Source organism: Canis lupus, chromosome 15 (genome assembly GCF_048164855.1).
Source record: "Canis lupus baileyi chromosome 15, mCanLup2.hap1, whole genome shotgun sequence".
NCBI classification, from domain to species: Eukaryota; Metazoa; Chordata; class Mammalia; order Carnivora; family Canidae; genus Canis; species Canis lupus.
In genome coordinates this window covers 8,856,519-8,871,161 of record NC_132852.1, presented here as the reverse complement: position 1 = coordinate 8,871,161, position 14,643 = coordinate 8,856,519, and the positions used below count along the sequence as shown (strand labels likewise).

The following is a 14,643-nucleotide window of genomic DNA, read 5'->3' as shown; positions in this document are numbered from 1 at the left end:
CAGCCTCCAAGGAGGCGGGCACCTGTCAGCACAGTGGCAGACCTTACCAGGTTCGAGGCCAAAGGAGTGCATTTTCGGAATTTACAGTAATAGCCGAAGAACAGTCCGTAAAATTGATAAGGTAATTGGATACTCTTAGCTCAACAACCCTTTATGGAACGGCTGCTGGCCTCAAGCCACTGGCCTCGAGCTGGGGAGCTGGTGTTAAGGACCTCGCTGCCCGCAAGGAACATTCATCGTAAGAAGGAAGAAAGACTATTAAACACCTAATTATTCGATAAATTATTTTGGTTATAATTGTGACTATCTAGGAAGGAAAAAAAAAAACCCTACAGAATTTACTAGAACGGAAAAGAGTTCCAGAGGCCCCAGAACTCAGGGGAGGGGTAGAGAGAGCTGCGGGAGCATCCCTCTGGTCGAGGTAGGCCCGTTTTCTAAAGGGGAAAGCGATGAAAAGCCCAGAATAAATCCAAGCCCGGGAGTCAAATTCGACTAACCCTGTGACTCAATCGGGTGACAGTAAGTAGCTCAGAAATGATCTGCGACAGATCAATCACCCAGGCAGGGACCAGGGCGACGGGTGCTCATGTTCCCTTGAGCGCAGCACCCGGAGCCCTACCTGGGAGCCCACGTTCCCAGAGAGCAGCTCTGCTCTGGGAAGGAGCTACCTGGACGTTGGGAGAGGTTGGGAGAGCTGGGAAGATGTTACACCCCTGGCGCTGACCGCGGATCCAAGTGATCTATCTTGGCTCCGAGACAAGATGAGACCGCTGGCAGGGTGTTAGGGTGTTAGGGTGGCCGCAGACGGCGAAGCACCGCACTAAGGGTGACGTTTGGGGGTGCGAGGTCCCAAGGCCCGAAGAGCAGTGATCGATCGCAAGGAGAGGCTGAAATGAGGTCCCCTGGCATTTCCTATCGGAGGCGGGGAAGGGTTAGTGGTTTCAGAGCGACCACGCACAGGCTGTGAGGGGACCTCAAGGAGACCCCACAGAGGCTGCGGCACCGGGAGGTGTGCGGAGCGGGCGCCCGACTGAAACGTGGGTGCTGACACGCTGCCCTGTGTGTGTAAGACAGAGGGAGGTGCGGGCCTGTGTTAGCTCCCCAGTCCCGGGGTGGGTGGGGGGGCAGATGAAGCAGCAGGCGGGCCAACCAAACACTGTACCTTCTTGCAAAAATGCAGGTAAAATATTCTGGAAAGAAGCTCCCTGATTGTAAAGAAAACCAACTTACAGACCGTGGCCAAGAGCATAGGGCAGCAGGGGCTGATTCTTTGTTGTATTCCCTAAGGTTTTATTGAGCGATCACTTGTTTAAGGTGTTAACACTAAATGTCAGGGAAGGTGGTTTTTTTTTTTTTTTTTTAACCAAATCTTGCTTTTGGGAGGTTTATGGTTTAATATATGCAAGAAAAAAGAGAAAACTCTGCAGAAAAATATTTTTAAAAGTGAGAAGGTGGGAGAGTGGGAGGGGCGAGGAAGGGAGGGAGGAAGGAAGAGAGGGAAGAAGGAAGGAAGGAAGGAAGGAAGGAAGGAAGGAAGGGAGGAAGGAAGGAAGGGAGGAAGGAAGGGAGGGAAGAAGGAAGGAAGGGAGAGAAGAAGCAAGGGAAGAAGAAAGGAAGGGAAAGAGGAAGGAAGGAAGGATGGATGGAAGGGAGGAAGGAAGGAAGGGAGGGAGGGAGGATGGATGGAAGGGAGGAAGGAAGGGAGGGAAGAAGGAAGGAAGGAAGGAAGGAAGGAAGGAAGGAAGGAAGGAAGGAAGGAAGGGAGGGAGGGAGGGAGGGAGGGAGGGCGGGCAGAAGGGAACTTCTTAGGCCCTGTGCACCAACAGAACAGTTCAATTCTTTTCCCCGGGTCTCTAGCTTCTGTGATCTAATAACTTCCATGAGAATGTTCCTTTTCTTCTTCATTCCCGTCACCTGTGAAATGTCCAGTTGTCATTCCAGGAGATTCCACACCGAGACGAGTGCTATTTGTTTCGTTTTCATCTAAAAGTCTCCCGGGCGTTTGAATCAAGGAGCCTTGGCGGGGTTACCAGGCATGAAAGTAGGAGTACCTGATGTAAGTGAAGCGCCCGCCCACCGAGGAGGGAAGGCAGAAGGAAGAGCATGTCTAGGGCGATGGGGGGACAGCGGAGGGCAGGGCCCGGGGGCTTGAACAAGACACGAGAAGCAAAAACAAACAGGGCCGGGCCATCGGCAAAGAGGCCGGTGGGCTCACGTTACTTAATTATGCACACACTTGACTTGGAACCCATCCAGAGCCACAGCGTTGGAGACTTGGAAGGGGGTTTCAGGGTCCTTCCGACACAACCTCCTTGTTTTATGTCCCAAGACTCTGAGGTCCAAGAGAAGCTCCATCTCTTGGCAGGGTCGCACATTATTCAGCAGCAATTATTATTTTCACGTGGTGCAGGACCAGCTGCAGGAGCCAGGTCGCCGGACCATCCATCGCTCCTTCCTCAACCTCTCATTCCCGTTCCATTTCCAAACAAGTTATTATTACAGCACATTAAAAAAAAAAAAAAGAAGCATTACATGTTGATTTTATTTTATTTTTTAAAAGATTTTATTTATTAATCTATTCTCTCTACGCAGAGACAGAGAGGCAGAGGCAGAGGGAGAAGCAGGCTCCCTGTAGGGAGCCCGATGCGGGACTCGATCCTGGGACCCCCGGGATTACGGCCTGAGCCGAAGGCAGACGCTCAACCGCTGAGCCACCCGGGTGCCCCTTACATATTGAGTTTACTATAGTAGATTAAAATGTTTTTTAAAACCTACGTGAATATTCCATTCCAGAACAGTGGTTCATAGACTGGAACTCGCACAAGACTTACCTGAGGGCTTCTCCCAGCAAACTCTCTGACCTTCATGCTGGGAAGTCTTCCAAGCCTTAGGGTGATGCTATGTGGTTGGCCCACATTTTTATTAGTTTTCCTAGCAGGGCTCCTGGAAATGGCCGGTATTGATAGCGGACCCACTCTGGGAAATTTGGGTGAGAGTGACCAACAATTTGCAATGAACGAATGACATGAAAATAGTGACCACAACCCAAGGTGGCTGACTTGGGCTCTAGGTATCTTCCATAGGTCAAGTACAATAAATAGCCCCCTCCATGCCTAACACCTTGTATAGACTCTTCTGTTTGTAGCAGGCAAACACCTATCCCTCCAGTGTTTCCTCCTACGGGAAGCCTTCCTGGCATCCCTCAGGTTGCCATGGGAGCTCATTTTCCTCATTTCTCCTTATCCTCTCTGTCTCTCCACGACAGCTCTTGTCACACTGGACTCAATGCCACTGTTGCTTTGAATGCTTCCTTCCCCTCAAGACTTTAAACAATTTGGTCTAGCACAGCAATAGCCCCCTAAATATTTGTTAAAATATTACAGAAATGAGGATACCCAGAGCAAACAAATATAAAATACATATAATGGAGGGAATTCTCTACGAGTGAAATTCATGGTTTTAAATTCTGTGTTTTGCCCTCTAGCTATCTATGGGTCATCTGTCTTATCCTTGGTAGCCTTATAAATTATATGAAAACTAACTTCTGTCAAGAAACAACGAGACAACATACAGAACCTCAATGCAAATATTCAGAAAGTGGCACCCAAAAGTGTAGCACCATCAATGACTCCTTTATTGCCAAACCATTTCCTTTAGAGGTTTAATTCCTAGGATTTTACAACGGGAAGGAGCCCTGATGGCACCTGAGGCCCTTTCCAGCACATCTGCCCTTGGTGGAGGTCGGTCACTGGCTTTATTTGATGACATCCGGACAGGACCTAAACATCTCACTCTGTACCCAGTTCAGTTTTAAGAAGTCTAATGTTGGGGATTTCGTCCTTTCTATTAAACCCATATTCCCACATCTCTGAGTTCTGTTTTTCTGGACTGGTATGAAAAAACATAATTCTCTCTTTGTCATATCGATCGCTCAGATTTCTAAAGATAGTTATCATGTTCTGGCTTCAGCATGTTTTCTTTAGTAAAAAAAAAAAAGAAGACAAGAAAGAATACTCATTTTTTAAGAAAGATATACTTATTCAGTTATATTTATTAATTCAAATGCAACTACTTATGATATATATTTATGAGATACATAATAGTCATATATATATTTGAATATCCTCTCATTCAGAAGGGATATATGTGAATATGCAAATCGAAGTTGAACTAACAATACAAAAAAAATACTCATTAATGAGAATTTTACTAATGGATTTCCCTATTACTTTTATTTCATAAGTGCTTTTTGGTCACTGGAAATATTCTTTGCTTCCATGTTTTGCACTTATGGAACTTTACTCATGTGAACATAAGGAGTCCTATCAAAAGAAAATTTAAAATGGCCATATGCCATCAAACGTTAGCATCCTGTCGCTAATTTTGTTTCATGGTGTCACTCCCACCCAGTTCAGGACAGAGCTGATAAACCTCCCTTCCCCTTGAAGTCTCCATGTCTGATAAAAAATGGAATACTTGAGTTTATGCAGCTGTTCATGAGCTAATTATCTGCAATCATTTCTGATTACTTAATAGGCCATGGTAGGATGTGTGTTTGCTGCTATGTTGAGTTTAGACATTAGGCTTTAATGCGCTGATATGGTTAATTGTTGTGCTCACTGCTGCCTGCTAATAGACCATTCCTGAAAATGAGACCATATCTCAATGGAATTTGCTTGTTTATTTTAAATAAGTAATAACTACAAACTCAGATCCTAGATCCAGTGTTTACCATGTCAAGAATGCACTTTTTAATGCTGTATCATTTCTAATGCATTTAAATTATTCAAGTTTGGAGAACACACGTTATTAAACTAATGAGTCAATAACCGACTCAAATAACTGAGATTTCACATTCTTCTGGCTCGGTTCCGCTCCCTAAATTGTTTTCTGCCACTGGTAGCAAAATAGATTCTTTCGAAATGCGGCCCAACACGCTGAATGTAGTAACACAGTAATGAGAAAGATATATGCGTATTAAAAGCAGACAAGTATTTATTAACGTGTGAAGCAAGGGGCCGATGCTGGAGGCCGGAGCGACGCGGAGGCTTTAACACACAAGGTGGACGAGGAGCTGTTGCGACGACACAGCTAATTTGCTCTGCAGTTCTGCATTTTATGATTGTGTTTAGTCCAAAAAGCTACTTTTAAAAATTTAGAAGGCTGTTCTTTGGTTGACTCTCCATCTATTTGCATCTCGACTGCCAACACGGATGCAACATGTCCATACTGATGTTTTTGGCGGCTCTTCCTCTTTCCCTTGCTGTTTCACAAGCCCTATTTTTTTTTTCTTTCTATCATCACGTTTGCATTTCTTCGACTCCTTCAAATGTCCTGTCTTCTTCCTCTCTTGCTGCTCTTCCCGGAGAGGAGCCCACAGGATCCAAATAATAAGTAGAAAGTGTTCCAACCCCCAAACTCTGGGCTTTCCTTCTGCAACTTCCAAGAACAGGATCTTTCCATCCTGTCTGCTCCGTGCCTTGCTTAGCACTCGGCTGACCCCTTTCAAAGTAGATTTCAATGAACGGGACCCGGTGGGCTGTTTGGGTCCATGGCTCTGGGTGACACAGTACAATCCTATGGCCTGCTTTCCACAAACACTATGTGCGTAGTGCTTCCATGACCTTAAAGTCATGTCCTTTTTTTTTTTTTTTTCTATTTACTTCAGAGAGAGAGAGAGAGCATGAGCAGGGGGAGGGGCAGAGGAGAAGCAGTCTCCTTGCTGATCAAGGGGGACAGGACGCAGGGCTCCACCCAGAACCTGAGATCATGACCTGAGCAGAAGGCAGACACTTAACAGAGACCCACGGAGGCACCCTTAAAGCTGAGTCTCTTCTGCCGTCAAAGAAACAGGCCTAAAATTGTATTGACAGTGATTTACATTCCTTATTGGGTTTATAGGATTTCCATCTAGAATGTAATACATGCCTGGATTTCTCTGAAACCTTGGATTTCCTTCGTGAATTAACATTCTTCTTGAGCTATCACGGGAAGCATAAAACTCACCCCAGCATCTCCTTCCTAACATTTGCCCTTTTTTGAAGCTCTGGGCTCCCTGTTCCCCAGACACAGCATGTACTTCCTCTGGCCCTCACACATGTGAAATGCAAATCCCTCTGTAAGACCACTGGCACTGCTCTTTCCTCTCTGAAACTTCCCAGAATAGTTGTGGTTGTAGTAGTATGCAGAGTACCTACTGTAGACCATAAAGATAATGAAACCAACTTGAGTTTTTTTAACCAAGTGCTGGGCTAACAAGACCTTTAGATGCTTACAGCACGTTACCCTCAAAACGGTGCTGCGGGGTGGTCTTGTGGTTTCCATGATTTCACTGACGAGTTAACTGGGACTTAGCACTCAGTGGCCAAAGCTTAATAAAATATCATGTTCAGGGTCACATGGTCAAGGTCAAGGGAAAGGAAAGGGCAGGTCTTTGAACTAGCGGTCTTAAGAACTCCATCTTATTCCAGAATATAGTAATTTGACACTATACCTACAGTTGCCCATGATGCCTGAAGAATAGCTTCCTCTTCATTTGTTCAAAAGCGTGCATCGGTCATCTAGCACAGGTCCCAGCGTGCACCGGCCAGCTCTCTGCCCACCGGCTCCTGCAGGGGAGGCAGGGACTTACTTATTTTTACATCCTTGCAACAAAGAAGTGGCCCATCTTAGAAAATCCATGTGTAGCACTGAAGTGGAAGTAAGGCTTCCTTTAGAGATTTTTCATCTTGTACATACTTTTCCTTCACAGACACTTTTCACGCCAAACAGGACTATTTGCTATTCCCCACACATTCCCTGTTCTGTTGCTTAGATATCTTTGTATATGCTGAGCCGACTGCCTGAAATGCCCTTCTGCGTGTGCGCATCTTCACCGAGGTGGAACACCCATCGCTGTCTCTGCCGAAACTCTTCTAGCTCACGCGTCAGACGTGTGCGAGCTCTCCCTCACTGCACTTTCTGCCCCTTGCTTCTAGGGCTATTATCCCTCATAATTTTTCTATCTCACAGACTGGCAAGCTCTTCTTTAAACCTAACATCCTACTGATTTTTTTTTTTCACATAGTAGGTGCTGGATAGAGACTAGATGGATTCAAAGGGAAGAAGTCATTTAAACCAGTTGGTGGGGTTTCCTATAAAATGACAAGGTTCGAACTCATGGGCATTGGGAGTTGTGGTCACATTTTTTCATCTCTATGTTATTAAATACAGTGTTGCAGGAAGGCAGCATTATTTTTTATCTTTTTTCTTTCCTTTTCTAGGAATACATACCCTTTGATCTGATTAGTATGGGCCTGTCCATTTGCAAACAGATATCTACAGAATGCCACAGAGAGGGTGAGAGAGAGAGAAATTTTCATGTAAATTACTAGAAAGATTTAACAGCTTTTAGACACTGAGGAATTTCTTTCTCTTTCATAATAAACGAGCAGCACTCTGTTCAATGACATTTAAGTGCATTCATATTTGAGTAGTGGTAACAAGGTTAAATATAATCAGGAGACTGACATTATATTAAACTTTTATCTATTAAATTCAACAGATACTTACCGAGTTTCTACTGTGTGCAAGGCCCAAAGCTTGGTATGATTCTGTGAAAAACAAAGAAGGGTTATGTGACATCCCTCAAAGAGGGGAACATTAGGAAATGCAGATAGGACAAGTAACATAACATGAGACACTCTGTGGAATAAGCTCCAGAAGAGGCAGCAAGTCCTGCAAAGACAGACAAAGAGACAGAGGTTATCCATCTTTTGGGAAACTCATCCGAACATTTATTCTTTCATTTCACACATCAACTTGCTAATCACGGGGCCTTGGAGCATGCAATGACAGGTGCCTTTAGAAAGTACGTGAAAATAATGGATTAAAAAATTAATGCAAATTAACTAAAAGCAATAGAAGGCAACAGAAATTTCAAACAAATTTATAGACATTTTAACATTGCCCATTTCATGGGATAAATTTTTCGGGGAAAAAATTAACATAATGATTATTTTCATATTCATACAGATTTAAGACCTGCGGTTCTGAGAACAGCACTTTCCTTTAATACACAGAAAGGAGAACAGCTTATTTCAGAGCAGGGGCTTTAGTGCTATGCAAACCTCATTCAAACCACAGCCTGCGTGATGCAGACAGACACCTCTCTGACTTCACCTACACGAAGGTCTCCTAAACTGGAAAATTAGAAGTAACAATAATGATAATAAAGCCTATTTCATGGGTGGTCAAGAGGATTAAACGAAATGCTCCAGGGAAATGACAGAAGCTGTCACAAAAGAAGGGCCCAAGAAACAGTGGCTCCTAAAACCATCTTCCTCACTTTACCTCCTACCCTCATTTTCAGTGCCCCCCCCAACCCCCAGCCTTGGAAGCCTTCGTGTTCACACGATTTTGGTCTGAAATACCAAGAAACAGACAAATAAACCCCACAGAGACGAAGAGCAGGAGACAACGAATCACATCCCGAAGGTCAGCACAGTGATAACCAGCAGGCTCCCAAAGGCCGGGACACCCTGTCCTGGTCCTGCTGCTGGGGACATGCATGTTGTTGCCATGGGGCAAGGCATGGCACCTGCTTCCTTCCACCTGGAACCATCAGGCTTCACCCGTGCCCCCCCCCCCCCCCGCAGAGGGTGGCTTTGAAGCCCCAGGCAGCCCAGGGAGTCTCCTCTCTGCCTGGGACGGCACCAGGAGCACTAAGCAGAAGCCACGGCAAGAGCAGGGGGGATGCAGACCAGAACCACATGGCAAGGGCTCCGTGACCTACACTATCCCTGGGACCCAAGCCCCTACACACCAGAAACTACACATTCGATCTGAGTGGAACAACAATGTGCTAAAAGAAAAGACTTAAATAGTCTCTAGAGTTTCCTAACACAATAACCAAATATCCAGGATATAATAAAAGATCACCTGTCATGCCCCAAACCAGGGAAGCCACGATCGAAAGAAGAAAAGACACTGTGCTGGTGTCAATAACGAGGCGAATCAGATGTTTGGATTATCCAACCAGGATTTTCCAAATGCTTCCAGAATCAATGATAAGTTCTCTTGACAGCAATTTAAAAAACTGGAAAATCTCAACAAACAGAAGTTATACAAAAGAACCAGGTGGAAATTACAGGACTGAATAGCTCCACGACTGAAATAATCCAGTTCGCTGGGTGGTCTCGCCTGTGAAGACAGCAGGGGACAGAGTCTGGGACTGTAGTAATCAAAGTAAGCCATATGTGTCCTGGGTTCTCAGAGGGAGAGGGGCCCGGGGGTGGGGCTGAGAAAATACTGGAATAAATAGTGGTTGGAAAGTAGTAGGTATTACATCTACATACCTGACATCTGGCAACCGAGATAAGATGGATCCATTTCTCATAAAATGTAGACAAGCTGCAATCTTAGAGCCCCTTCCACCTCCCATCCCTGCACTGTAGCATCGGAGCTACACACGTTACGCACCTCACAAGTCAATGTTGCGCTATCTTGCTTTCGACAGCCCCATGTATTGCAAAGAAACCAGGGGAAATAGAACATATCTCATAATGCTTTGGATATTTGCCTTTACGGGTTTTCTGTATTGCTTCTTCCCTGTGTGCTTTCCTGCCTGGCATCGCGGGCCGTTGGCAGCCTTCAACGGGCAGAGTCCTAATAGCTGCTTTAAAATCCGTGTTGGCTAATTCCCATTTCTCGGTCATCTTGGAGTTGGTCTCCGTTGTTGGTCTTTTCTCTGAAATCGGGTCACGTTATTCTGGTTCCTCTTATGTTGCATAATTTGGGTGGAACCCTGAATATCACATGGAGGAGGGTCTGGGTTTGGTGTTTTCCTTTAGAGCGTGTTGATGGTTTTGTCTCTACCAGCAATTAGTTTGGTTGGATTCAAACTGCGAATCCTCTCAGGCAGTGGGTCAGATCTTGGTTGGGTTCTTCTGTCTTTTGCTGCTCTGTGTTCAGGGGTCAGGCGAGGGCCAGGAAAGAGTTTAAGCACTGGACCCCGGGGCTCCCCCTCTTAGGTCTCCTCTTTCCCCTCCCCATCCCCAGTGGCTGTGGTTGCTCAGGCTGACCGAGGCCTCTTTGGGCTCCTTTTCTGTCAGACTCTGGCCAGCCTGCTTGGTTCTCACGTTGTTCTGCCCTCAGGGTGAGACTATAAACTGTAAAACATGGGAGGTTACCTCAGCTGGTCTGTCCTCCCAAACCTCTCACCTCTCCAGAATCTGCCTGCTGTGGTTGGCTCTCCAGTGTCGTCTTTGAGTGTGTGCAGAACCCAGTCATCCGGTTGCCCAGAGTCTAGAGCAGGGTTCACTTAGAGCTTGACCCACAATGGACACAGAAGCCTCCTTGAGGTCTGGAAGGGAAATACAGTCAAAACGCAGAATGAGGGTCGAACCAATGACATGTTTCAAACATCCACTCTTTCCAAGCAAGATCCTGTTTTATCTATCCATCCCGTTCTTTGATGCTTCTCAATAGAATTTTCTTCATACAGATCCTGCATATTTCCTATCTGGTAAGTATCTAAAAGTATCATACTGAAATTGATTGCATTTCATTTGCCTATATTTCCTTGGCATTAATTTGCTCTCTGATGGAGGCCTCACTTGAGATGGGCCTTCCCCTCCTTGTGGCACCAGGAGTCTGCAGTCTCGTTCTGCACGTGCACCCTGTGTAAATTCACACCAGGTCAGCCAAGCTCACCAGTGGCCCAGCCCAGTTCCGGGCCTGCCTTGTAGTCATTGTCCTGTTGAGCTCTTGGGGTTGGGGTTACAGATCTTGGGTTGGTTCCAATTTGGTCTCTTCAAGGTAGAGTTCAAATGCAGATAGATGATCACATATGCTCTGGCCTTGCTGAGAATGTCATATGCGGATAACTCTGAGACCTCTGCATGGACAACTCAGAATGGGGGTGGGGGGGGGTCAAGCCATCTTCTCTGCTGTCCTTTTCTAAATATCTTTTTAATAGACTGAACCACCTCTGAGTGGAATTTACCACAAACGTGTAGAAATGACGTAAGAGTGAGGTTTTCCTTTCCTTTGGGTGAATGATTATATAGTTACCCCTGCTAAATTTTGGAGGAGGGTACCAAAAAAAGGACTTTAAAATGATAAATTTTTTTAAAATACCACATTATCAAGCATTTTAAATGGACTTGTTTTTAAAAATTAGTTTTAAATATTAAAATCAAGATCAGAAAAATTGAAATCAACTTCCCTTTTAAAGACATACAGACGACCTCTGCTCCTAAATGTTACTTTCATATTCTGGATCCCCATAGGTTTCTCTGAAAATGCAGTTGAATTCTCGAAGTGTTTGGCTTATCTCTAGCATGTAATGGGAACTGGATGTTGAATAGAATTAAAAAAAAAAAAAAGCAAATGTCCTTTCCCATGAAGGAGATCTCATTTCCTTAAATTTCACTTAAGAAAATAAGTACTTTAATCATATGCTATGAAGAGGAGTGATACCTGAGAAGGTTACTCATTGTAGATAGAAGACTTGGCTATTTCACTGGACTATGCAGTCCTCCCCTTAAAAATTTTTTTTTTAATTTTTATTTATTTATGATAGTCACAGAGAGAGAGAGAGAGAGGCAGAGACACAGGCAGAGGGAGAAGCAGGCTCCATGCACCGGGAGCCCGACGTGGGATTCGATCCCGGGTCTCCGGGATCGCGCCCTGGGCCAAAGGCAGGCGCCAAACCGCTGCGCCACCCAGGGATCCCCCTCCCCTTAAAAAAATAAAAAATAAAATAAAAATAAATCATTGCTTCCCCAAAGAAGTTACGAGAGACCAATAGCGCACTAAAAATACTTTATTGTCATTACTAAATGCATTATACACGATAAACAGAATACACTGTACATCTGATGAAACACACAGAGCCTTCATCAAGGCAAAAAAATAGCCATAGAATGGAAAGATGGCACGCATTAAGAAAAAATGAACAGCTCTCAAATATTGCAATAACTATAAAATGTGCCACAGATAGTCTACAACCTTTCCATTGAACAAAACGGGGACAAAACATTATATACAGTGTGAAGAAATTAAATGTCAGATATCCCACTGAAGGAGAAAATATTAGCATCCTGGAATAATTTTTATTCCTGGTCCGTTTTCTGCCCACTGGAAAAAATTGCACTGCTTTGCCTTCTCAAGAGGACAGACAAAAAAATTCTTTCCGTTATTAGGTCCAATCTTCAACACCGTTCTCATGACGGAGCGTTTGCCATGGTCGCAGAGTGGGAAGGACAGATCTGCCCACTATAGGGTGAAAACAGAAGGATTGCAGAGTTTAGGTGCAGGTTAGGAATAGGCACAGGCCGAGCCTGGGGGCATGTGGTCAGCACACCCCATGTTCCCTGCTACTGCTAATCTGACGTTGTAAAATCGACACAAGCCATCAGTTCTTGCCCTTAGAAAAGCCTAGATCCTATAAGACGCATCTCTCCTACAAATGGGCTTGAGTCAAACAGAAAACTGCCATAATTCCGAGTTTCTCTTGGTCTCAAGGCATGCTTATTCTTTCCTCTTTATGGCAAGTATCTGGAAATGATCAGAATCTTGCTGTAAAGCAATCACCAATATTTCTGCTATCAATCTGTTTTAGTGAAAATGATGAAGATCAAAGATCTGCTATGATTTTAATACTAAACTTCCTTCATCTCTTAGGAAAGAATCCGATGCAGAATTGCATGGATAAATTTAAGCAGATTCCACTGTATTATTCTTATAAATTTTGGCCTCCGGGAGCTTTTAGAGCAGGCTGTGATATTATTAATTTGCCACCTAATCCTTTCTTCATTACACCCCCAAAAGCTCCTTGAGGAGGAAATGCGTCAGTTCAGCAGGATGGAGTCACATGTTCGCAGGGGGTAAGACCCAAAGTCATCATCCCGTTCTCCCTGGAAACTTTCTTAGGAAGACAGCCCCCTGGAGACAGAGATTTTCTCTCTCAGCAAGCTCAACCCCCAAAATTTTGCTCCAGCACTAAAACAGATCAGTATTTTCTTTCTTTTTTTTTCTCAGTTATGTACCAGATGCAACAGTTAGACAAAAATGTATCTTTAAACATCAGAATTACATAATTGCATAATGAGAGGCTCACACCCTGAGAAACACAGATGGTGAGCCAGAGGAGGAAGGACTCTAGATTCTAGTGTCCCGTCCCATCTTCACTTCCAGGGACACACTCACAGATCTGCGAGGAGGGCAGAGCCGTCCTATACTTACACTGTCAGCGTGCAAGCTTGTGCAATCGGATTCACAGAGTTTACCGTAAACCCAAGGTCTGCAAACTATTTCTCCTGTGTCCTTCTATCCAGTGCATAAACCAAACTTTTGTAGCAGAAGTTAGGAAGAGTGTTTGTATCATGGTTTAGTTGCCACCTGGGTAAATCACTCCCTATCTTTCTATCTTTATAAACCAAGGGTGACAAACCTGCACTTGTGGTTATGCATGTGACACACTAGAATCATCTAACAGCTATTATTTGATTAGTTTTTCTTTTTTGGACAAAGCTCTTTGAATTTTAAGTCCTTCAACGCTCAGGCTTTGGACTGAAGTGTCAAATGGCTATTTGAAATTTCAAGATGAAAAAGAGGGACACCTGGGTGGCTCAGTGGTTGAGCATCTGCCTTCAGCTCAGGTTGTGATCCTAGGGTCCTGGGGTTGTGTCCTGCATCGGGCTCCCCACAGGGAGCCTGCTTCTCCCTCTGCTTACGTCTCTGCCTCTCTCTCTCTCTCTCTCTCTGTGTATTCTCATGAATAAATAAAGTATTTAAAATAAAATAAAACAATAAATAAAGGTGAAAAGGAAAATAAAATTTAAAGGTGAAACTGGAAAAAAAGACCACTATTTATTCCTTTTTTTTTCCTCTAGAGAAGCAGGGAGGAGGGGCAGAGGGAGAAAGAGAATCTTAAGCCCCAACTTGAGGACTGAGCTCAGGACCCTGAGCCAAAATCAAGAGTCAGACCCTTAACCCCCTGAGCCACCCAAGTGGCCCCCAACTATTTATTACATTTTAATAACGGTAGTCTTCAATTGCACAAGAGTAAGCTGGAAAAATCGCATGCATACCTGGAAAAACCCACACTGTGCTTCTCTAGGTAGAGAACAAGCATAAAACCGCCTGCCCTTGTTGTCGCCATCCTTCCGCACAATTCGGAGAGCGCAGAGGCGGTTGTGTTTACTGCAGCGAGGACTGTCAGCATTTAACACACAAGCTCCATCTGTCATATTAATTCCAGGTTCACTGTAATGACAGGTTACAAAGTTACTACGGGGTAACCATGCTAAAGGGATCATTCCTAGCCGCCCCCACCCCCCACCAGAATTCCGCTTGTATGAAGACATGGTACTGAACAGTGGACCATGGTCAGCTGTACCTCATTGCACACTCTGCGACATCTTTTTAATTTGTGGTTTTCCCAGGCAATCCCAATTTACTTCCAAAGTTACCTGTGCATCCAGAGCACACAATTAAAATTTCTAAAGAACAAAAATGGCTGTAATGTCCATGTCCATCCACTTACTGACTTCTCATTGGTGACATGTGGTTCCTCCCTTATTCAGTATTACGCGGTGGCATCTTTTATCTCCACTAAAATATTCTCAAGTCCAACTGCTCTCTGCCCCCTGAAGTAAC

General features: G+C 44.6%; 1 protein-coding gene across 20 annotated transcripts in view; it reads right to left on the bottom strand.

Moving 5' to 3' along the window:
- Positions 1-6,497: 6,497 nt before the first annotated feature.
- The window catches only part of NEIL3 (nei like DNA glycosylase 3), an 89,239-nt gene continuing 81,093 nt past the window's right edge, over positions 6,498-14,643 (bottom strand). For 17 of the 20 annotated variants that reach the window (XM_072775876.1, XM_072775873.1, XM_072775865.1 and 14 more), the window contains 2 exons: positions 14,076-14,250; positions 11,789-12,258 (listed from right to left, as the gene is read on the bottom strand). In XM_072775876.1, the coding sequence (XP_072631977.1) occupies positions 12,076-12,258; positions 14,076-14,250 (358 nt within the window). In that variant the 3' untranslated portion in view covers positions 11,789-12,075. Of the gene's footprint in view, positions 6,609-7,551; positions 7,593-9,459; positions 10,343-11,788; positions 12,259-14,075; positions 14,251-14,643 lie in introns of those variants that run through there. The other 3 variants (XR_012007430.1, XR_012007431.1, XM_072775869.1) reach the window with 3 other exon arrangements.